The sequence below is a fragment of the Helianthus annuus genome, chromosome 11 (assembly GCF_002127325.2).
Source record: "Helianthus annuus cultivar XRQ/B chromosome 11, HanXRQr2.0-SUNRISE, whole genome shotgun sequence".
Lineage (NCBI taxonomy): Eukaryota > Viridiplantae > Streptophyta > Magnoliopsida > Asterales > Asteraceae > Helianthus > Helianthus annuus.
The window spans coordinates 177,526,092-177,551,788 of NC_035443.2; the positions used below are offsets into that span (position 1 = coordinate 177,526,092).

Genomic DNA, 25,697 nt, shown 5'->3' on the forward strand with positions numbered 1-25,697 from the left:
TCACTAAACCCTATCAAAGTATGAACTTTTCTCACCAAAACCTTCAAACTAAGAACACCTACAGTAGTATGAGCACACTGCTCTGATACCACTTGTAAGGCCTCCTAATCCAAGATCTCACTCAGCTAAAGCAACCAACAGGTGTGCGGAATCCACCTGATGATCAACCACTGCAGATGAAACACTAGTATTCAAGGATTTGAGAGAGAAATCAAGAATACACTAAGTATTCTTGATGAAGAAGATGAATATGAATGACGTCACTCACACAAAGCAGCCGCCAGACAAAACATACACAATGATTAGGGTTAGGTGCACAGAAATTCACACAGAATCGTTGCCTTGTCTATTCCACATTAAAGTATATATACAAGGCAAAGCCCGGACTTTCAAGACTAACTAGAAAGCCCGGACAAAACAAATAGCACAAAGCTCAGACCTTTTGACCTAGACAAAACTCAGACAAAAGGTCTACATAAACAAACTCTGACCTTAGTCCTATACAAAAAGGTCTGACTAAAGAAACCATCCCAAAACTTGGACAAAATGTCCCTAGGATAAACTTGGGACTATCTTTTACAAATGTACAATAAAGACCCTATAACTTGGAAGACATGCACTTATCACCTAAAGTGCATTAACACTAGTGTAATTGCTTATGTAATCTACGACACGGTGACCAAAAGTCCAACCCATCTAAATAATGTGTTTAGCGACATCCTAACAGTACGCTGTTCAAAAATAAATAAATAAGTTCTGATTAGAGTCAGAGACTGCTGTGGATGATCATGTTTGGACCTACGATCTAGCGGCTCGAAAACAGAAATGGCCTGAATTACAAGTTGATGTTTGGACTATTTATATCAACCTGGTTTCATTTGAAATTCGAAACCCCGACTTTATGTTTTTTTCCTTGATGTTCACATGGTGCATGATGAAATCGAGGTAACATATGGGGATGTGGCTCAGATCGTTACCCACGGTAATTTTGAGTTCGGAGGAAAGGACTTGGTCAGCAGAGAAATAAAAGGGGCCTTTGGTTAACTTTATGTATGTTGCTAACGCAAAGTCGCTAAGGATCTAAATGAACACTAGCCCTTGGAGCTACAGAGGCTGAATTCATAAAAAACTGTAAATCAACTATCAAATTCGTAATTTGCCCCAAACCAAATAAAAAAAGTACATTGGTAACTAACTCAAGGGCCAACTGTTGTGTAGGGATGTCAAAAATACCCGAGCCAGACGGGTATGCCCGAAACCCGACATGTGACAACCCGGATAATTAAGGTTAACATTGCTTGAAATCCCACAACTTTTTACGTGTGCCTCTATGTTCGTCTACCTATCTCGTGCGCAACTAAATGATTACGTATGTTTAACTGATTCACTATACGGGAAATTGTTAAACGTTTTGTGTGTCGTTCGACTGATTTAGAAAACCGAATGAGTTGGGCCGCACGTATTTGGGCTACATATTCACACTTCGTGATCTCGGCCCAATACACATTTTGTGCATTTAATTCTGATCTCGGCCCAAGTCATGAGTACCGGCCCACTTAAGCTTGTTTGACATTATAATTAGATGTTACGTAGCTTTTCTTTTATAACCCACAATATATCAACACAAACAAACCCTACCCCCTTTGGATTTGTGGCAACAGGAGACCCCCCCCCCCCTATTCGAAACCCTTTCATTGGAACTTACCTCTGCGTTTGGTCTTATACACCATTCGGTTAGTCTTTATTCATGCAAAGATATATGTGTGTTGTTTATGTTTTGGAAACTATCTTGATTAATGTCCGATTTGGTTAGGGTCACACTATGATAAACCTTGCTAAATATCTGGTAAATTATTAACAAATCTGCCATACTATTCAATTCATGTCGCAACCTGATCATGATGATGGGTCCGACTAACATACTGATTGCTAGTTGTTATTGAAGTTTGATGGATTAGGGTTATATGATAGTAGAAAGCCTTATGAATATTTGTGGAAACAACCTGTTATATGAAAACCTTATGAATATTATTAATTGTTTTCATATGATAATAAATTGTGTATGTTATTGCATCAACGAGGCTTGTCAATTAATGGAACTATTAAACGAAGTGTTGATGAGTTTGATGGTGATGAACTAGTTGATCTATGATGGGTAGTTAGAGGGTGTTTGTTACTTGATTCAGACTATTAGTGCATGATTTTAAGTTACATGTTAATCAATTAATAATAATAATAATAATGAGGATGTTATATGGGTTATGAAAAATGTTGTCATGATTGGGTTGAAAAAAAATTTGGATAACTTTGTATAAGAAAATGGCGGCTCATGTGTATGTGTTAGTAGTCTAGATTTGATCAAACCATGTGCTTATATTAATAGTATTGTCAGAATATTCAAGAGCATTAATATTAGGTGAATTGAATGATGAAATGATGTTTTGTTTTGTTGAAGTTGGAAATTGTGTACGTAGGATATAGGATTGATAATTCCCATGTTTTCATAAATGGTAATTATGACACAACTTAGACAATGAGTCATGATCATGACTTCAATGATGTGTGAACTATTTGTGCATGATCATGACTTCAATGATGGTAATTATGACACAACTTAGACAATGAGTCATGATCATGATCATGAATAAAGATTCCATCGTTGTTGTTCAAAAAAAAAAATTAATGGTTCAGTTTAAAGATAAGAGGTGCCAATATTATGCACTACAATGGTATGTACACATAGGGGATAAATAAGATTAAAGGTTTGTGGGTTATAATCGGGGGGCGAGTATTGGATCAAAACAGCATACTGGTTGGGGCACACACAAATGTATTCTTGGGCCGGTGGGGTTTTAATGGACTGTAACCGAAAGAAGCCCATAACTGACTTGATTACATATTTGGGCCATGTTAGCACAGTATTGGTAATTCATGAATGACTATGTTTATATCTTGGTCTATGGTTCCATGTTAATTGATAGTTGGCATAGGATGGCTGCACATATGTTGTTAGAATGGGTTAAAACAAGGTTCGGATGTGCCTAATTCATATATGAACATAAGTTGTGAATTGAATGTGGGCTGATGAGTAACAGTGGGGCGCACAAAACATAAGTGAATTATTTTGATTAATAATTATATTTTTGTGTTGCTAGATTGACTGTATGACCTGAACTACGTGTTACATGTACATTAATTACGTGATATGTGAACCATGAGTATGTGAACTATTTGTGCATGATATATGTGGTTCAGTTGCACATAAAAACTTATTGTTACCGGTAAACATGTTAGGACGTGTGTGATCAGCTGTTAAAAAAAGAGAGTAACTAATCGTACCGAGCAATCTAAGGTGAGTTCATCTCTTTTGAGCATGCGTCCCGGTGGTTGGGACAGTCAGTGGGTATCCCGGGGAGGGATAAGTCTTTTGGGTAAAGACGGGAATGTTGGATAATATACTCATCCTATCACCTTTAAAGTCCCTCCGTGTTGTTTGGTTACCTGGGAGGTAACATGGTATTAGTTAGTAGCGCTACTTAGGTTTGGCAACCTCACCCCGTACCTGGGAGGACGGGTGTTGAACTAATGACCTAGTCATGACCAATGCTTTGATAGGAGCATTGGAGAAAGGGCAAAATAATCAGAAGTCGTCTTGTATCGGGGTATTATCAACATTGTTTTCAGAAATGCAATCATTGAACTTAACTAAACATCTGGTAACCAACGTTTTCGTAAAACAATGAACTCACTAGCCTTGTCTGACACACTTGTTACATGCTCGCAGGTCGTTAGATGTCTATGGATTGGAACTTGCTGTCTGGAGTAGCAGGAGTAGTCATGGGTCAACTGGAGGGATTCACGTTATTGTTTTCTTGATACTATATATTGGTTTGAAACTGTTTAACTTGGGTTTTTCATTTGCTTCTGATGAACACTTTGGTTTTCACTTAAACTTGTTGATGGTATTTTTATTAATAATTGAGAACTTTATTTTGAATCATGTATGGGTTCAATGTAATTAGTGGCTCATTGTTGGTACGTCACACGCCTATCAGGGACACTCCCTAGGTGGTATTTTGGGGGTGTGACACGACACAAATGGGACGGGTATGCCCAATACCTGACGAGTATTGGGTCGGGTATGAGATTAGTTTAAAAAAAATTTGCGGGTATGGGTCAGGTACGGGATTAGGTGATATCCGACCTGATTACCCGAAACCACATACCCGTTTACCCGAACTATATACCCAATCTTATACCTGAATTTTTTAATTTTTATTTTTATTTTTCATTAACCTTTGTCTATTAGTGATTTATTTTAGTATTCATAATGTGAAAAAATAATTTTTCTTTTAGTATATATATTTGATATAATATTTATATTTTGTATGTTGTGAAGTATATACATTACATATAAGTTATAAATATTATAAAGTTATTATTAAGTTATGATAAAACAATATGTATGTAATGTATATTTTTAATTTATAATAGTTGTTGTCTAAACAAAATTATATAATAATTATAATAGTAAAAAAATGGATTCGGAAATAAAACCTTACAATTTTTCAATATTTTGGCAAGGGGTGTTCATGGCCCCGTTACCCGCTTTTTACGAAAATTGTGGGTTGAACTGCTAACCACGGTTTCACAAAAAAGACAAATCTAACCGGCCAGGTTGCATCCGGTTTAGCGGTTTAACAGTTCGGTTTGGCTCTTTAAACTTTTTTTTTCAGAATCATTAGTTTGTATCATAAAAAAAAGTACCGATAAAGGGTGAGCAAAATAATTCAAAAAATAGTTCTAGTACCTTGTCTTCCTGTGTGACAACTCGAGTTTCTGACTTTCACTTTCGCATTAGATGCGCGTTGACTTTGACTGTTTAGTTGTTTGGATTGTGGACTTGAAATTGTACGCGTTGTGTTTTAATGAAACGTATTGTCGTTTTGCCTATATGTGATTACTTGCTGTGGTAGAAAATAATATTAGAATTATTATTAAAACACTTAGTCTAGATCACGAAACATGACATACAGTTCGAAGGATCACGAAAGATAACCTTCGATTCGAAGGATCAACTTTCGGTTCGAAGGATTACGAAACATATCCTTCGACCAAGGACTCTATCCTTCGACATCTTTCGGCCCAGTCTTTCTAATGGGCTTGGCCCATTCCTGTGAAACGATTTATAAACGTGAATGCATGTAAGTCGACGGTTAGTTTTCAAAAAAAAACCCTAGTTTCCTCTTGTGCGACGGCAGCAAGCTTCAAGACCTTTTTCCCTTCTCTTTGGAATCCGATTCAGTATTGGATTGTGGTTAGTGATTCTAGTTCCGATTGGTGCTTTAGTATATGATTAATCTTGGTTAATTGTGTGTGTGATAAAACATGTACGTGTGTCTAATTCTGAATAGTCGGCGAAATAGTGACCTACGATTTTGATGATCTTATCGTGCTAATTGCTTTAACTGATAATCGAACACATGATTACACGATTTCATTGTTAACCGATCTTGTTGCTAGTTGATCGCATGTGGGCCGATTTAATTGCATATGTATATACCTGGTGATTGATAGCATTGTATGTGCGATAGATATTGTTCATCTGAATCGGATTGTTCATATTGTAATCGGTTGGTATGTATGTCTTGGAAAATATTTATGTTAATCGGATTGTTACGCCATGGGTTCGAGTATTGATCTTGATTAGTTATAAACTTGTCGTGTTTATGGCGGTTTACGCGAACTTGTAATGGATGAAGCTCACAAGTCTCGCTATTCGGTACATCCAGGGTCGGATAAAATGTACCACGACATCAGTACTACTTATTGGTGGCCTAGTATGAAGGCTCACATCGCTACGTATGTTGGAAAATGCTTAACCTGTGCGAGGGTCAAGGTTGAATATCAGAAACCATCAGGCCTACTTCAGCAGCCTAAAATACCGCAATGGAAATGGGAAGAAATTTCCATGGATTTTGTTACAGGCCTACCTAGATCTCAGCGTGGGAACGATACCATATGGGTCATAGTTGATCGACTCACCAAGTCTGCACACTTCCTGCCGATCAAGGAAACGGACAAGTTCTCCACTCTAGCAGACGTCTATCTTAAAGAAGTTGTTTCGAGGCACGGAGTGCCCACTTCCATTATTTCGGATCGCGATGCACGATTCACGTCAGAGCTTTGGCAAGCGATGCACAAATCCTTCGGCTCACGTTTAGTCATGAGCACAGCATATCATCCTCAGACGGATGGGCAGTCTGAGCGAACGATTCAAACACTTGAAGACATGCTTAGGGCATGCGTTATCGATTTCGGCAACGGCTGGGAAAAGCACCTCCCATTGGTGGAGTTTTCGTACAATAACAGTTATCACACCAGCATACAAGCCGCTCCATTCGAGGCATTGTACGGACGTAAATGCCGGTCACCTCTCTGTTGGGCAGAGGTGGGGGATAGCCAGATTACGGGTCCAGAGATTGTAGTGGACGCCACAGAAAAGATTGCGCAGATACGACAACGCATGGCGGCAGCACGCGACCGTCAGAAAGCCTGCGCGGACAAGCGTAGAAAACCATTGGAATTTGAGGTCGGGGACCGGGTTTTATTGAAAGTTTCACCCTGGAAGGGTGTGGTTCGATTTGGTAAACGAGGCAAACTGAATCCGCGGTACGTCGGACCATTCGAAATCTTAGAAAAGATTGGCAAAGTAGCCTACAGATTAAACCTACCAGCTGAACTCGGTGCAGTTCACAATGTATTTCACGTGTCGAATCTGAAGAAATGCCTATCAGATGAGACCCTTATAGTTCCTTTTAAGGAACTCACTATCGACGAGCGGTTGCAGTTCGTCGAGGAACCAGTTGAAATCACGGACCGGGATGTTAAGGTCCTCAAACACAAGAGAATCCCTCTTGTTCGAGTTCGTTGGAACTCCCAGCGTGGCCCAGAGTATACCTGGGAACGCGAAGACCAGATGAAAGAAAAGTACCCCCAGCTATTCGAAACCAATGCATCCACTTCTGAGGCTGAAGCTACTACTACTGAATTTCGGGACGAAATTCCAAATCAACGGGGGGATGATGTGACACCCCAGGAAAACCAGTGAACGATGTGACTTACCTAGCTTCCTCAGTGAGTGCGTACCAAATTTCGGGACGAAATTTCTTTTAAGTTGGGGATAATGTGACAACTCGAGTTTCTGACTTTCACTTTCGCATTAGATGCGCGTTGACTTTGACTGTTTAGTTGTTTGGATTGTGGACTTGAAATTGTACGCGTTGTGTTTTAATGAAACGTATTGTCGTTTTGCCTATATGTGATTACTTGCTGTGGTAGAAAATAATATTAGAATTATTATTAAAACACTTAGTCTAGATCACGAAACATGACATACAGTTCGAAGGATCACGAAAGATAACCTTCGATTCGAAGGATCAACTTTCGGTTCGAAGGATTACGAAACATATCCTTCGACCAAGGACTCTATCCTTCGACATCTTTCGGCCCAGTCTTTCTAATGGGCTTGGCCCATTCCTGTGAAACGATTTATAAACGTGAATGCATGTAAGTCGACGGTTAGTTTTCAAAAAAAAACCCTAGTTTCCTCTTGTGCGACGGCAGCAAGCTTCAAGACCTTTTTCCCTTCTCTTTGGAATCCGATTCAGTATTGGATTGTGGTTAGTGATTCTAGTTCCGATTGGTGCTTTAGTATATGATTAATCTTGGTTAATTGTGTGTGTGATAAAACATGTACGTGTGTCTAATTCTGAATAGTCGGCGAAATAGTGACCTACGATTTTGATGATCTTGTCGTGCTAATTGCTTTAACTGATAATCGAACACATGATTACACGATTTCATTGTTAACCGATCTTGTTGCTAGTTGATCGCATGTGGGCCGATTTAATTGCATATGTATATACCTGGTGATTGATAGCATTGTATGTGCGATAGATATTGTTCATCTGAATCGGATTGTTCATATTGTAATCGGTTGGTATGTATGTCTTGGAAAATATTTATGTTAATCGGATTGTTACGCCATGGGTTCGAGTATTGATCTTGATTAGTTATAAACTTGTCGTGTTTTAAAGTTAACCTGATTGAATGTAAATAGGTTGTGTTCATGTATGGTTCGATTAGGGTTCTTGAGAAACAATTGAAATCTGCCTGTTTGATCGATGACGTACTGAAACTGTTAGGAATTGATAGTTGACCGAAAGATAGTGTGTTGACCGAAACATAATCTGTGTCGAAGGATAACTATGTCGAAACATAGTTGTTGAGACCGAAAGATACTTGTCCTTCGAACCATAGTAGTGTTGACCGAAGGATAACTTTGACCGAACCATAGTAGTGTTGACCGAAGGATAGCATTGACCGAAAGATGACCTTAGGTTCGAAACATAACATTTGGTCCGAAAGATAACTGTGATAACTGTGGACCGAAAGATAAGGGTGGATCGAAAGATATATGGTTATGAACATACTTTGAGTGATGGAGTAAATGCTTGATTTATTTGGCATGCTATGCTTGGTGATGAATGTTAACATTTGTATCCGTGCACACTAGCTGATGATTTAATGTGAAATAATATGTGTTGTGCCGATATGCAAACTGACTGTTATGTGAACATTAAATTGCATGCGTATTATTGCGAACATGAACTGATTTGTTATACGTGCATACAATAGGACGTGATTAATTACTTGTGAGTGCATAACCTAGCATACCGAGCAAACCAAGGTGAGTTCACACTCTTACCAAGGCATGGGATTCCCGGGGTGTTGGGAATGGGATTGAAAGGATAAGGTTGAATAGATACACTACTAATACTATGACTAGACTACCATATTACTATCCTCGGATGTGAAGGATACTTATACTGATCACTATCCTCGGATGTGAAGGATACTTATACTGATCACTATCCTCGGATGTGAAGGATACTTATACTGATCACTATCCTCGGTTGTGAAGGATACTTATACTGATCACTATCCTCGGTTGTGAAGGATACTTATACTGATCACTATCCTCGGTTGTGAAGGATACTTATAGTTACGAATAGTCTAGTGGTTATACAACATGGGAAGCCCCCACCAATAGAACGTACTAACGGCCCAGTAGAGCCACCTGTTACAAACGAACTTACTATTACGCATTTACTTTCTGTGAACTCGCTCAACTAGTTTGTTGATCATTCTGTTACATGCCTTGCAGATCGTTAGGTACTTGGAGCTTGCACTGGAGAAGCGGGTCGTTGTGGGCAAGGAACGTGGTTTCTACGTTGAAACTATTATGACATTTAAAACTATTAACTATTGTTGGTTTATTTACTATGCTTCCGCTACACTTTGAAACTATGGTTATGTTTTGAACACCTATCGTATTGAATGGATGGTTTACGTTTATTTTACTTAATATTAATTGCATGTTCAATATGATTGGTGGCTTGATCCTGGTCAGTCACGCTCCCAAGCGGTGATACTCCGCGTGTGGATTTTGGGGGTGTGACAGATTGGTATCAGAGCCATTGGTTATAGAGAACTTGGTTTTAATATGGAAAAAAAAAACGTTTTTATTAAAACCAGACTATAACCAGAACAGTGCTCTCAACGATCCACAACGACGCTTCGCTCCACGTGCAAGACTCAACTTCCTAGGTAATAAGGTTTATGTTTATTGCCTACATGCTAGAATTTGCATAGAACTTTGCTCGTAGTATGCTTACATTACCTTGCTCACAACTTGTCATTGCATGAGCTTATGTGCTTACACTCTTCTGTCATCGCACTATTCGCGAACCTTTCTCACTTATGTTGCCTTTGATGTGAAGATCAATGGCCGCACGAATTAACATGACTCAAGCCCAGCTAGAGGCTCTCATTGCTGCGGCAGTTGCAGCCGCCCAAGCAGGTAGTATACCCTGCAGTATAGACACTAGGATCTTTAGATCCTACATTAATTCTCGTACTTAACTTTGCCCTATTCGTACACAATAGGTCAACCCGCTCAGCAACAACCTGGGTGCACCTTCAAGAATTTCATGGATTGTCGTCCTAGCTCGTTCAGTGGCACGGAGGGAGCAGTTGGACTCCTCCACTGGTTTGAAAAGCTCGAGTCGGTTTTCGAAATGTGTGAATGCCCTGAGGCTCGCAGGGTGAAGTTCGCCACTGGCACACTTGAAGGGATTGCGCTCACTTGGTGGAACGCACAAGTGCAGATCTTAGGGTTGGCAGCTGCTAACGCCACACCCTGGAATGATTTCAAAGAACTGATCAAGAGGGAATACTGCACTAGAGAAGACATTCACAAGTTGGAGGACGAGTTGTATAACTTGAAAATGGTTGGTTCGGAAATCGAAGCTTACACTAAGAGATCAAATGAGTTGGCTGTGTTATGTCCAACTATGGTGGACCCTCCATACAAGCGTATTGAGTTGTATCTCAAAGGTTTGGCACCAGAAATACAGAGCCACGTTACCTCGGCTAACCTCAACAACATCCAGGAAATCCAGCGTCTCGCTCATCGCATCACCGATCAGGCAGTGGATCAAAATAAACTGCCTAAGCGTGTCAGTGCTACTGCTACCGCTACTGCTTCTACTACACTTGCTACTCCCAGTGAAAGTAAGAGAAAATGGGATGGGGATTCTAGCAAGGGGTCAGCTTCAGCGCAGTCGCAAGCCCAGCAACGAAAGACAGACAGTTACCAGAGTCCCAGTCAGCACACCTCAGGCAGCCACAGACAGGGAGGGTATCGAGGAAATCTCCCAAAGTGTAACACCTGCAACAAACATCACAGTGGCCAGTGTAATAAGGTTCGTTGTCAAAGATGCCTCAAGATGGGTCATGAGGCCAAAGATTGTAGAAGCGCTCGACCTGCAAACCAGAATCAGCAGCAACCTCAAGCACAGCAGAATCAGCAGCAGGGTAACAAAGGGTGTTTTCATTGCGGTGCAGAGGGTCACTTCAAAAGGCATTGCCCTCAGTTGAACAGGAACCAGAACAACAACAACCGTAACAACAATCAGGGTAATGGTAACAACAACAACGGGGGAAACAACAACAACAACGGCAATGAAGCTCGTGGTCGTGCTTTTGTGCTAGGTCGGGGTGACGCAGTGAATGATCCCAATGTGGTTATGGGTAAGTTTCTTCTCGACGATATTTATGTTACTGTCTTATTTGATTCGGGTGCTGATACAAGCTATATGTCATTGAAAATGAGTAAATTATTAAAACGTACACCAACACCTCTAGACACCAAACACGTCGTAGAACTAGCCAATGGTAAAAGTGTAGAAGCCGCACAGGTAGTCAAGGGTTGTAGTATTGTTCTAGCGGGTCAGACTTTCTCGATTGATCTCATACCCATAGTTTTGGGTAGTTTCGACGTCGTCATCGGAATGGATTGGTTGTCCCAACATCACGCGGAGATCTTATGCAAAGAAAAAGTTATTCGTATTCCTCGCTCCAGTCAAGAACCTCTCGAAGTACAAGGTGACAAGAGTGGTGCTGTGGTTGGCATCATCTCATTCTTAAAGGCGCAGAAATGTTTACGAAAGGGGCATACTGCCATTCTGGCACTTGTCACTGACGCATCAGCAAAGGAAAAGAAGCTGGAGGATATACCAGTTGTGCGTGATTTTCCTCAAGTGTTCCCTGAAGATTTACCTGGTTTACCTCCTCATCGTCAAGTCGAGTTTCAGATTGAGTTAGCTCCTGGAGCAGCACCAATAGCCCGCGCACCGTATCGTTTAGCTCCAACCGAACTGGAAGAACTGTCGAAGCAGCTACAAGAGCTCTTGGAAAAGGGCTTTATTCGTCCAAGCTCTTCGCCTTGGGGAGCTCCAGTGTTATTTGTGAAGAAGAAAGACGGTACGTTCAGGATGTGCATCGACTACCGCGAACTCAATAAGGTGACGGTGAAGAACCGTTATCCTCTTCCGCGCATAGATGACCTATTCGACCAGTTGCAAGGGTCGTGTTACTATTCCAAGATTGATCTAAGGTCAGGGTATCATCAGCTGAGAGTCCGGGATGAGGACGTCTCCAAAACCGCTTTCAGAACTCGCTACGGTCATTACGAGTTTCTTGTCATGCCATTCGGGCTCACGAACGCGCCTGCAGTCTTCATGGATCTTATGAACAGGGTGTGCAAACCTTATCTCGACAAGTTCGTCATTGTTTTCATCGACGACATTCTGATTTACTCCAAGAGTCAGGAGGAACACGAGCAGCACTTACGTCTTATCTTGGAACTTCTTCGAAAGGAGCAACTGTACGCAAAGTTTTCAAAATGCGACTTCTGGCTTCGTGAAGTCCACTTCTTAGGCCATGTGGTGAACAAGGATGGGATTCATGTCGATCCATCCAAGGTTGATTCGATCAGAAACTGGCCAGCACCACGTACACCGACAGAAATACGCCAATTCTTGGGTTTGGCGGGTTACTACAGGCGATTTATTAAAGACTTCTCAAAGATCGCGCAACCACTTACTATGCTAACACAGAAAGGTGTCGTTTACAGATGGGGTAACACGCAAGAGACCGCTTTTCAGTACTTAAAGGATAGGCTTTGCAGCGCACCTATTCTTTCATTGCCAGAGGGCACGGATGACTTCGTGGTTTATTGTGACGCATCGATACAGGGGCTTGGTTGTGTATTGATGCAGCGGGATAAAGTTATTGCCTACGCTTCGCGGCAACTCAAGGTTCATGAACGAAACTACACGACGCACGATTTAGAGCTGGGAGCTGTTGTTTTCGCGCTTAAGATATGGCGACACTACCTGTACGGTACCAAGTGCACGATTTACACCGATCACAGGAGTCTCGAGCATATTCTTAAGCAAAAGGATTTGAATATGCGTCAACGGAGATGGGTTGAACTTCTAAACGACTATGAATGCGCCATCAAGTATCATCCAGGCAAGGCCAATGTTGTGGCTGATGCCCTCAGTCGGAAAGACACTCTACCGAAGCGCGTGCGAGCGCTACAGCTTACTATTCAGTCTAGTCTTCCCTCTCAGATACGAGCTGCTCAGATGGAAGCTCTGAAACCCGAAAACGTCAAAGCTGAAGCCTTACGCGGCTCAAGGCAACGCATGGAACAAAAGGAAGACGGCGCCTACTATGTAACGGGGCGTATTTGGGTCCCACTTTATGGCGGTTTACGCGAACTTGTAATGGATGAAGCTCACAAGTCTCGCTATTCGGTACATCCAGGGTCGGATAAAATGTACCACGACATCAGTACTACTTATTGGTGGCCTAGTATGAAGGCTCACATCGCTACGTATGTTGGAAAATGCTTAACCTGTGCGAGGGTCAAGGTTGAATATCAGAAACCATCAGGCCTACTTCAGCAGCCTAAAATACCGCAATGGAAATGGGAAGAAATTTCCATGGATTTTTGTTACAGGCCTACCTAGATCTCAGCGTGGGAACGATACCATATGGGTCATAGTTGATCGACTCACCAAGTCTGCACACTTCCTGCCGATCAAGGAAACGGACAAGTTCTCCACTCTAGCAGACGTCTATCTTAAAGAAGTTGTTTCGAGGCACGGAGTGCCCACTTCCATTATTTCGGATCGCGATGCACGATTCACGTCAGAGCTTTGGCAAGCGATGCACAAATCCTTTGGCTCACGTTTAGACATGAGCACAGCATATCATCCTCAGACGGATGGGCAGTCTGAGCGAACGATTCAAACACTTGAAGACATGCTTAGGGCATGCGTTATCGATTTCGGCAACGGCTGGGAAAAGCACCTCCCATTGGTGGAGTTTTCGTACAATAACAGTTATCACACCAGCATACAAGCCGCTCCATTCGAGGCATTGTACGGACGTAAATGCCGGTCACCTCTCTGTTGGGCAGAGGTGGGGGATAGCCAGATTACGGGTCCAGAGATTGTAGTGGACGCCACAGAAAAGATTGCGCAGATACGACAACGCATGGCGGCAGCACGCGACCGTCAGAAAGCCTGCGCGGACAAGCGTAGAAAACCATTGGAATTTGAGGTCGGGGACCGGGTTTTATTGAAAGTTTCACCCTGGAAGGGTGTGGTTCGATTTGGTAAACGAGGCAAACTGAATCCGCGGTACGTCGGACCATTCGAAATCTTAGAAAAGATTGGCAAAGTAGCCTACAGATTAAACCTACCAGCTGAACTCGGTGCAGTTCACAATGTATTTCACGTGTCGAATCTGAAGAAATGCCTATCAGATGAGACCCTTATAGTTCCTTTTAAGGAACTCACTATCGACGAGCGGTTGCAGTTCGTCGAGGAACCAGTTGAAATCACGGACCGGGATGTTAAGGTCCTCAAACACAAGAGAATCCCTCTTGTTCGAGTTCGTTGGAACTCCCAGCGTGGCCCAGAGTATACCTGGGAACGCGAAGACCAGATGAAAGAAAAGTACCCCCAGCTATTCGAAACCAATGCATCCACTTCTGAGGCTGAAGCTACTACTACTGAATTTCGGGACGAAATTCCAAATCAACGGGGGGATGATGTGACACCCCAGGAAAACCAGTGAACGATGTGACTTACCTAGCTTCCTCAGTGAGTGCGTACCAAATTTCGGGACGAAATTTCTTTTAAGTTGGGGATAATGTGACAACTCGAGTTTCTGACTTTCACTTTCGCATTAGATGCGCGTTGACTTTGACTGTTTAGTTGTTTGGATTGTGGACTTGAAATTGTACGCGTTGTGTTTTAATGAAACGTATTGTCGTTTTGCCTATATGTGATTACTTGCTGTGGTAGAAAATAATATTAGAATTATTATTAAAACACTTAGTCTAGATCACGAAACATGACATACAGTTCGAAGGATCACGAAAGATAACCTTCGATTCGAAGGATCAACTTTCGGTTCGAAGGATTACGAAACATATCCTTCGACCAAGGACTCTATCCTTCGACATCTTTCGGCCCAGTCTTTCTAATGGGCTTGGCCCATTCCTGTGAAACGATTTATAAACGTGAATGCATGTAAGTCGACGGTTAGTTTTCAAAAAAAAACCCTAGTTTCCTCTTGTGCGACGGCAGCAAGCTTCAAGACCTTTTTCCCTTCTCTTTGGAATCCGATTCAGTATTGGATTGTGGTTAGTGATTCTAGTTCCGATTGGTGCTTTAGTATATGATTAATCTTGGTTAATTGTGTGTGTGATAAAACATGTACGTGTGTCTAATTCTGAATAGTCGGCGAAATAGTGACCTACGATTTTGATGATCTTGTCGTGCTAATTGCTTTAACTGATAATCGAACACATGATTACACGATTTCATTGTTAACCGATCTTGTTGCTAGTTGATCGCATGTGGGCCGATTTAATTGCATATGTATATACCTGGTGATTGATAGCATTGTATGTGCGATAGATATTGTTCATCTGAATCGGATTGTTCATATTGTAATCGGTTGGTATGTATGTCTTGGAAAATATTTATGTTAATCGGATTGTTACGCCATGGGTTCGAGTATTGATCTTGATTAGTTATAAACTTGTCGTGTTTTAAAGTTAACCTGATTGAATGTAAATAGGTTGTGTTCATGTATGGTTCGATTAGGGTTCTTGAGAAACAATTGAAATCTGCCTGTTTGATCGATGACGTACTGAAACTGTTAGGAATTGATAGTTGACCGAAAGATAGTGTGTTGACCGAAACATAATCTGTGTCGAAGGATAACTATGTCGAAACATAGTTGTTGAGACCGAAAGATACTTGTCCTTCGAACCATAGTAGTGTTGACCGAAGGATAACTTTGACCGAACCATAGTAGTGTTGACCGAAGGATAGCATTGACCGAAAGATGACCTTAGGTTCGAAACATAACATTTGGTCCGAAAGATAACTGTGATAACTGTGGACCGAAAGATAAGGGTGGATCGAAAGATATATGGTTATGAACATACTTTGAGTGATGGAGTAAATGCTTGATTTATTTGGCATGCTATGCTTGGTGATGAATGTTAACATTTGTATCCGTGCACACTAGCTGATGATTTAATGTGAAATAATACGTGTTGTGCCGATATGCAAACTGACTGTTATGTGAACATTAAATTGCATGCGTATTATTGCGAACATGAACTGATTTGTTATACGTGCATACAATAGGACGTGATTAATTACTTGTGAGTGCATAACCTAGCATACCGAGCAAACCAAGGTGAGTTCACACTCTTACCAAGGCATGGGATTCCCGGGGTGTTGGGAATGGGATTGAAAGGATAAGGTTGAATAGATACACTACTAATACTATGACTAGACTACCATATTACTATCCTCGGATGTGAAGGATACTTATACTGATCACTATCCTCGGATGTGAAGGATACTTATACTGATCACTATCCTCGGATGTGAAGGATACTTATACTGATCACTATCCTCGGTTGTGAAGGATACTTATACTGATCACTATCCTCGGTTGTGAAGGATACTTATACTGATCACTATCCTCGGTTGTGAAGGATACTTATAGTTACGAATAGTCTAGTGGTTATACAACATGGGAAGCCCCCACCAATAGAACGTACTAACGGCCCAGTAGAGCCACCTGTTACAAACGAACTTACTATTACGCATTTACTTTCTGTGAACTCGCTCAACTAGTTTGTTGATCATTCTGTTACATGCCTTGCAGATCGTTAGGTACTTGGAGCTTGCACTGGAGAAGCGGGTCGTTGTGGGCAAGGAACGTGGTTTCTACGTTGAAACTATTATGACATTTAAAACTATTAACTATTGTTGGTTTATTTACTATGCTTCCGCTACACTTTGAAACTATGGTTATGTTTTGAACACCTATCGTATTGAATGGATGGTTTACGTTTATTTTACTTAATATTAATTGCATGTTCAATATGATTGGTGGCTTGATCCTGGTCAGTCACGCTCCCAAGCGGTGATACTCCGCGTGTGGATTTTGGGGGTGTGACATCCTGTGACACCTGTGTCACTTCAACCATCAAACAAATACCAAACCAATGAAATATTGTGTTTCATACTTGGGATTTGCATAAATATGTGAATCATTTGCACATATCAATTCTTGTTCGATTTCGAGCTCTAAATCGCTTTCTAGAAAGTTATACGCGAACTGATACGTAAACGTAATCAGTTTAATGTGACAAACACTCCAGAATAGTGAAATAGGCTTAACATACCTTAAACAACCCTTACATAACTTAGAAATAAGTTCTGGATGGTTTGGTGTGTCGAAATCAAGTTTGTTCGATCGCAGGGACTATTTGCGTCAAACTGCGAAACTATACCGATTTGTATAGTAACGAACATTCCGGAAATTGATCATAAGTTAAACATGCCCTAAATATACTTTACATAACTTAGAAATAGGCTTTGAGGGGTTCGGTATGCTAAAATAAACTTTATTGATCAGTAGGGACTAAAAGCGTCAAAAAGTGCATAAGTTTGCATTTTCGCGCATATCTTACGTTCTGAATATATCCGGACATCCAAAAATTTATGTAATCATTAAAATATGTTATTTTAGTGATTGTTATGATAAAATTCCATTCGTCACGTAATTTGGATCGTTTTTCGCGTCCGTTCGTGTTTCGTCGTAAATAACCGAACAACGCAATCATACGGCCAAATGAACCGAAATCCGAGATGTTTTTGAGCATATTTTAAGTTCCCTATACTTTAACTTCATTTTAGAGCCTTGAAATGGGGTTAACGGGGCTTAAACGAGCCAAAAACAAGTTTTATGTATTGCAGGGACCAAACTTGACAGTTTCTGAAAGTGGCTAGGCGGACCGCGTAGACCTTAGGGTCTGGCTACGTGGGCCGCGACGACATGCCCAAATTAGAATCCAGCTTTTAGCTAACTGGTTGAATTTCAGGGGCTTTTATGTAAAATTCTCAATACCTTGGGCTGGTATTTGATTGTTTTTCATGTCCCATGGTATTAGAAAACCTTGTGCCCACTTGGAGGGCCAAGATCGAAGCTCGTTTATTGATGAATGATACTAACGGTTCTTGATTTTCTATAAATACCCAACCCCATTTCATTCCAAACCCACACCTTGATCTGAATTATCTCTAAGTTGAAGCTCAAAGCTTCATACCTGAGAATTTTTGGATCAAATCTCCTAGCTTGGACCTTTTGTAAGTATTCTTTCGTACTTTTATGCGTTTTTAAGCGTAAAAGTCAAACTGTGTTTGACTTTCTGCTTTGACCAGGTTATGGTCAACACGAAGTTCGTTTGAACTTCGCAACGTGAGCGTAATCACGATGGTTATACTCCCTAGTGACTATACCTACTGATTACCACGTTGATTAGGTGTAGTGACGAGTCATAGTTTCGGTCAAAATGTGCGTTTATGCGTATTTTGCAACCAAACTATTCTTGGGTATCAAAACCCTTTGTTTTGATATCAAAACATGTTTTCTAACTTAGTTAAGCATGTTTTAACATGTTTAGCTCGTCACTTTTAGTTTAGTGCTTGTATAGAGTCGTAAGTCAAGCTGATGCAGTAGCATATCAGCATATCTTATATTTTTATTTAAAATTTGAATTTCCTATTTTATCTTTTTCATGGTTATAAATAGGGCATCTAGGGTTTATTGTTTTTTAGTTTTTGATTGATTTTTAATGATAAGAACTTTGTTCTTGAACCCTTTGGTTCGTTTTATCGTCTTTGATTAATCAAGTGATCTTGAGCCATTTGATTGCACGCGAAACTGCATCAGGTGGTATCAGAGCTATGGTTTATCAAATGGCTCAACGTGATAGTGATTACTCTTATGCCTGTAGAATCGCCGACCGAGGCAACGGCAGAGATGGTCCCGAATCACGTGCTCGTGGAGAAGACAGACATCCTACCCGCAGAATCGCCGACCGAGGCAGTGGAAGGGTTGGTGCTGAACCACGGGATTTTAAGATCAGAAGACTCCGACAACGAGTCCGAGACCTCGAATTACAACACGAGATCCAACGACTCAGGCAACGGATCCACGATCTTGAGGCACCGTTGACATGGGAGGAAACGGAACCGGAAGGATTCGTCGGGGACGAGTTATCCGGGGATGAGGAGCATCCTACCAATGGCGACGCTATCTATGACTCTCCTCCCGTGTATGATGAATACTGGGACGAGGAATGGTATTCTTGGATAACCGGTTGTGATCAGAACTTACCGGGTGATGAATCGTTCTTCAAGTTTTGCAATGTTGAAAGTGTCAAAGGTGGTGGTCCTACAATGGTGACGGGGGATCCGGAGACTACCTATGGGACTCAGTCTATTACCATGGTAAGTTCTTTCTTCATGTTGAAAGAAATATTGGATTTAAATGCAGAAACGAAGATTGCGGGATTTCGAATGAAAAGAGATAACTCAAATATTCAAAAAATTAATGTTGGCAATTATATGGGTGTTGTTGGAAAAGATGGTATTCAATATGGGGTGCCTATTTTAGTGGTAATTCAAAGGGAAGAATCCATTCAAAATAACAAAAATATTTTGGCGGATATTGATGAAATGGAATCTACCGACAATTTGGGGTATATGTGCATGGATACAATGCATGGCAAAAGCCCACGTGGCCCAACTGAAAATGTAGGAAACGATGTAAATTCCTTGATGGATTTGGATGACCCTTTTATTGTGATGGTGGAATCCACATCCACTAAAAGCAAACCGAAAACAAATATGAAAAGTACTAATCAAGTCTCAAAACTTTTTGCTACCAAGGGTAATGACCTACATGGGTTTTTTATTAGCTTGGGTCATGTGACCAGATCACATTTGAAGCCAATTACTAATGGACCCTACTCTAAGTTCAATGGGAAGATAACTTCGAATTTGGGTCATGATTTGAAGCCGATAATGAAAATGAGAAGGACCAATGCTCCATTCAACCCGGGTGGTACAAGTCTAGAGTCGGACGAAATGATTCATGAAGTTAAGTTGTTTAAAGGGGTAATGATGATAATCATAAAGCGGAATCGGGTTGATGTTCCATTCGACCCAGGTGGCTTGGTTCGAAGACAAAACTCGAGGACGAGTTTTTTTGAAGATGGGGAGAATGATGCAGTAGCATATCTTATATTTTTATTTAAAATTTGAATTTCCTATTTTATCTTTTTCATGGTTATAAATAGGGCATCTAGGGTTTATTGTTTTTTAGTTTTTGATTGATTTTTAATGATAAGAACTTTGTTCTTGAACCCTTTGGTTCGTTTTATCGTCTTTGATTAATCAAGTGATCTTGAGCCATTTGATTGCACGCGAAACTGCATCACAAGCGGTCTAAACAAACGCTTAGACTTTCGAACTAGACCCGTTTGGTCGATCATTAGGATCCGACCAAGCATATTATGTGACCATGGTATTATAGGGAATAACCTTCCGAGGTTATACCTTATGGTCACTTCGTTTAAGTAGTTGTATGATAGGTAGTTTAGCCTTAGGTAAATGACCAAAATGCCCTTTTTACGCATAAATTCATTTAAGCATATGTAACCTAAATTTTGACATCTAAACTAATTAGGCAACATTATTAGACATGTTAAGGCATATATTACTTGTCATAGGACTAGTTAGGCGGACCGAACGCGTTTTTCGCGAACGACGCATTAAAGTAGCGTAAGCTACCTAAACGAGTCGTAATGGGTCGTAAGCACTTAGGATAGGTTAAGTTTTAGAATGTAGGCTTTGTTAAACCATATTACATGAGTTCTTATGCTCATTTGGTTTACGAAACCTCATCCTATCCGATCTTCCGATTTAGGTCCGGTTTGTTTACATAGTTACCTATATTAGGTTCCGTGATCCCTCTAGCTTTGCTTGGTTGTTATTCAAGACTTCTAAGCATCCTCAAGTGAGTACATAGTCCCGTCTTTTACTGTTTTCAAATGTTTTGGGTGAAACATGTGTACCTATTTGTTATTTTCATGATTTCGACTATATGATTATACATGCTAGTACTTATCTTTTGACAAACTGAATGATTATCTATGGTTTAAACACTAATTTTTCAAAGCTTATTAAATAAATTGTTGGGTTGTACTTATTTTATACATTCACCAAACCGATTGGTAGTACGATATAGCGCTATAGGACTAGACACCCCATTCCTGTTGTATGGAATGTCAGAAACCAAATTTTATCCAAATAAAAATTTCCTTTGTGGTATTTCTATAGTCTCTAAGGTGTAGTTTGATACACTAAGGTTTGAATGAATTCTAAATCACATTTTCTTTTGTATATTTTGATATACTTCTAAAGTATAGTTTGATATGCTCCCATATGTGATATTATTTACCAAAGTATAATTTGATATACTATGTACAAATCCAACATATATTTTGTTATTTACTAAAACATAGTTGATATGTTATTTACAAAACCAAAGCATAGTTTTGATATGTTATTTACAAAACCAAAGCATAGTTTTGATATGTTATTTACAAAACCAAAGCATAGTTTTGATATGTTACAAAACCAAAGTATACTTATGATATACTACCGAAAACTATTATTTTAACAACTAAAGTATATTTGATATACTATCTGTTTAACTGTTTTGAAACTAAAATATATTTTAATATATTATTATCCGACTTTCTTAAAACCAAGGTATATTTTTTATATATGTTGCAAACCTTTTTATCAAAACATTGTTTTACAAACAACATATTTTATACAAACTCATTTTTACTTGGTTATTCATTTCATTATGCATTATTCTTTTATATCATCTGATTTCTTATCACTTTTTGTATGAAAAATAAAAGAAAATATTTTAAGGCTCATGACTACTTTTGTTAAACATTTTCTTCAAACTTACAAGTCATGAATCCTATTTTAATAAAGCCTATGTATCTCACAGGCATTTTTATGCTGACGTACCTATTATTTTTACATATTTTTCAGGTGCTGCTATGTGATGATTGTTGATACATGCTATACATAGGATGGACTCGTGCCTTAGCGACTTTAAAACTTGAAAGCCAATATTTGTATTTATCTGATTTGTAATAAACATTGAGTTCAATAATTCAATGAAACGAAACTATTTAATCCATGGTTGTGAAACAATGATTCTGTTACGACACTCCCCGACGTTTCCGCCATGATTTGTTGTTTTACGTGGTTGGGGTGTGACACTTCCAATCCTCGAAAGAGGATTATAAGGCAAGAAAAGTAATCAACAAAATTGATAGGTGATCTCTCAAGAATTCTTTTTCACCCCATGTTGCAATGTTAATAAAAAATTTCAGCTAATAATTCATGTACACAAGTTGAGGTACGTAAAAGCCATTGCAATATAGGAGTTAAAGTAAATAATAAATAATAATTACCAACAATATTATCCAAGTCATGGGACTCAAATTTGTGAGTTTCTTCTTTCAGCAACTTCAAGTCCGCTATCTGTTTAAGACCGTTACCATATGTTAAATGCAGTGGTGACAAGTTGAGCGGGTTAGACAACGGGTCAAATTATAAAACAAATGAGCACTTACACCATATAGAGAAGCTCTAGCCTTAAAAGTATTCTTGAATGCAAGTGCAGCCAATGTTGTGTAACCACCAGCAGAGACTTCAAAACAATTGGCGCGGGTGACGCCAGGAATGATGGCAACTGTATGACCGGTACGTTTTCTATAAACAATCTTTTTACTTCTGTTTTATTCGATTCTAGTGCCGATTGGAGTCTTGTGACTTTGAAGTTCAGTAGACTGTTAGGATTGACGCCAACCCCCTTTTGGAAACCAAACACATTGAGGAATTGGCTGACGGTCAGCCGATTGAAGCATCCCATATTTATGTTGGGTGCAAACTCGATTTCCTAGGTCAAGTGTTTGACACTGATCTCTTTCCTGTTACCCTTGGTAGCTTTAATGTAGTCATTGGTATGGACTGGTTGACCAAACATCGAGCTGAACCTAACACTCATTTATTCAAAACTGCTAAACCTAACACTGATACGACTAGTGAATTTCGAGACGGAATTCCCTTTCAAGTTGGGGATGATGTGGTACCCAAGGAAAATCCATAGTCATCTTAACTCACCATTTCATTTTTCTGAGACTGCTTATCAAATTTCGGGACGAAATTTCTTTCAAGTTGGGGATGATGTGACAACCTGCAACTTCAAGCCACTATTATAACCTAACCACAGTTAACATAAGTTATACATTCATAGCACTACATTTAACTAGGGTTAGTTAAATGAGTCTACGTTGGTAATTCGGGGAATTACCGGAACACACACATGGTAACTCTCGAACATTGACAACCGCCGCAAATAATAATTATAAACGGATGGCTTATACGAAATTTATGTGTCGCATGACAAATAAGTGAATTGTATGCTTTAACTGTAAATTACATGGTAGTATGTGGTTTTTGTGTAAAAGTTATATTATTAGGGGGTGTTTAGAGTAATTGTGAAACTATAATAAACTACTCAAAACCCTAATTTGTCCATAGCTTCTCTATACGCATTTTTACACTCTCTAATCATCTCCAATCCTCCTTCAATCATTCTTGGCTTCACAAGTTCACACATCAATTCTTGACCTTCAATTCATCTAGATTAACCAGAGGTAAGTGTTTATGATTGCATGATATGTTGTTAATCTTGTTCCTTTGATTTATACAAACCCTAGATATCCAAACAACTAATTGTGTGCGATTGTTTACGTCAATGAATACTTAATTGTTAGACGAATGATTGTGCAATGATTGTTTGTTGTTTGCGGTATGATATCACTGTTAGATTGTTTGATTTGATGCCTGACATGGTGGATTTCTATGCATTTGGGGGTTTCGGTTCATAGAAATCTTGAAGAATGAAAATTCTGATTGTTGTCTGACTTTGTGAAGTCACAAAGTTATAATGTCCGCACTTGTAGTTTCTTTGAAACTGTCCGCACTTGTTATCTCAAGATGTGTCCGCATTTGTTAAAAAGGAATAGATGTCCATACCTGTTGTTTATAAAAGAAGTCCGCACTTAGTGTACAATTTGGTCCGAATTTGTGTATCTTATACCCGTCCGAACTTGTGCAATATGTGAGGTCCGAACTTACAAGCCTTGTTGATGTCCGCACATATGAATAGGTTTAAAGGTCCGCACTTGTTGTTCCTACATCAGTCCGCACTTAACTTAGTTGAAAAACATCCGCACATATGTTGCCTCAATGTCCGCACTTAATGTTCTCTTCATGTCTGCACTTATGAAATTACTTATGGTCGTACATAAGATATCATAACAGTCTGTACTTGTGGCTTATTTAGGTCTGCACATAACAATCAATTATTTATTTAATTAAGGTCGCAGATGTTATGTTGGTTTAAGGTCAGTACATGTTTAACTTCGAAGGGAGTCCGCACATATTTGCTTTGAAAGGTTGTCTGAATCTACATTGTGGAATGTGAACAGAATTTACATTATAGTGTCCGTATATATGCGTCTAAGGGTCCGAACTTGTTAGCATGGTTATGGTCAGGGTTATGGTGTCCGCATATATGCATTCGGTATAAACTCAAGTTGATTTACACTTCGGCGTAAATTCTATCGAGTCAAATATAATACGTTTTTGTGCTTTTTTATGTGTGTTTTTAGTATGCGTTCGTTTTTGACGTAAATTTTTTTCGGAAACGAGTGCAATGAAATTTAATATGTTTTTGTTAGACATTATAAATTCGAGTTACTTTACGTTTCGACGCCGCGACAACGCGTGGGAGAAATTTACTAGTTAACTCTATTACAAAACTCATATATCCTAACTACAGATAAATACGTAAGCTCATATCATTGCAAGTTGCAACTATACCATTAGTAACGATACCATATACTAACTATCTAGATTCTTTTTGTTTTCCTACAACATACTTAGATATTTAATAAATACATATAAAAACAAAAAGAATCTGAATCTTAGTCAATAAAATAGAATGAATTGGGTTCTCAAATTCTAAACTTTTTAAGAAAATCCACATGTGTAGATTTGTTTATGTTTTTTTATTGTGCTAAAAACGTTTATCAAATCTACAATATTTAACATTTAGTTTCACATGGTAAATAGATGATTGAGTATGCATGAATTATATCATGTTTAGTAACACTATTTATAACGTTTTGAATTTTTAATATCCATCTAAACTTATTATATGTAGAAAGAATATGGTGCTCGGATTTCTTAATCAATGAAATGACTTTGAAGGTTACATAGACTCACGACACTAAGTATACATTGTTATAACAAGCAGACAAATTTTCTACCATCATGTAATGTTATCATATGTTTAAATATCACCAAATCGTAGTTGCAATTAAATTAATTGTTTCCTTATTTGATTGATGAAAAAATTGAGAGTTTATATGGGGCTCATCAAGGCCACCTTTTTTTAATTACACATAACCTAAGAAATGAAAAAAGTGCTTACACCACTAGGTTTTAACTAGAGCACATTAGATCAAATACTATGGTATATTAGTGTATGCACCACTTCAAACATATTTGAATTAAAACTACTATGATTTATTAGGAATATTGGATTTTAATAATCCTAACTATTTCTTATTGGTTGCCAACAATTCCAACTTCAAAAATAACAACTGGTAGTCCCAACTATTAACATATTAGTCTTCAATGGACCCTGACTAATAGAACCCAAATGCTGCTGTT

General features: G+C 39.3%; 1 protein-coding gene across 1 annotated transcript in view; it reads right to left on the reverse strand.

The window, feature by feature from the left end:
• LOC110888885 (acylamino-acid-releasing enzyme-like) overlaps window positions 1–22,959 on the reverse strand; it is a 70,494-nt gene extending 47,535 nt beyond the window's left edge. The window contains exons 1-4 of the mRNA XM_022136383.1: window positions 22,890–22,959; window positions 22,526–22,644; window positions 22,352–22,433; window positions 22,170–22,237 (exon numbers count right to left, since the gene is read on the reverse strand). Coding sequence (XP_021992075.1) covers window positions 22,170–22,237; window positions 22,352–22,433; window positions 22,526–22,644; window positions 22,890–22,959 — 339 coding nt within the window. The remainder of the gene's footprint in view (window positions 1–22,169; window positions 22,238–22,351; window positions 22,434–22,525; window positions 22,645–22,889) is intronic.
• Between the last annotated feature and the right edge of the window lie 2,738 nt (window positions 22,960–25,697).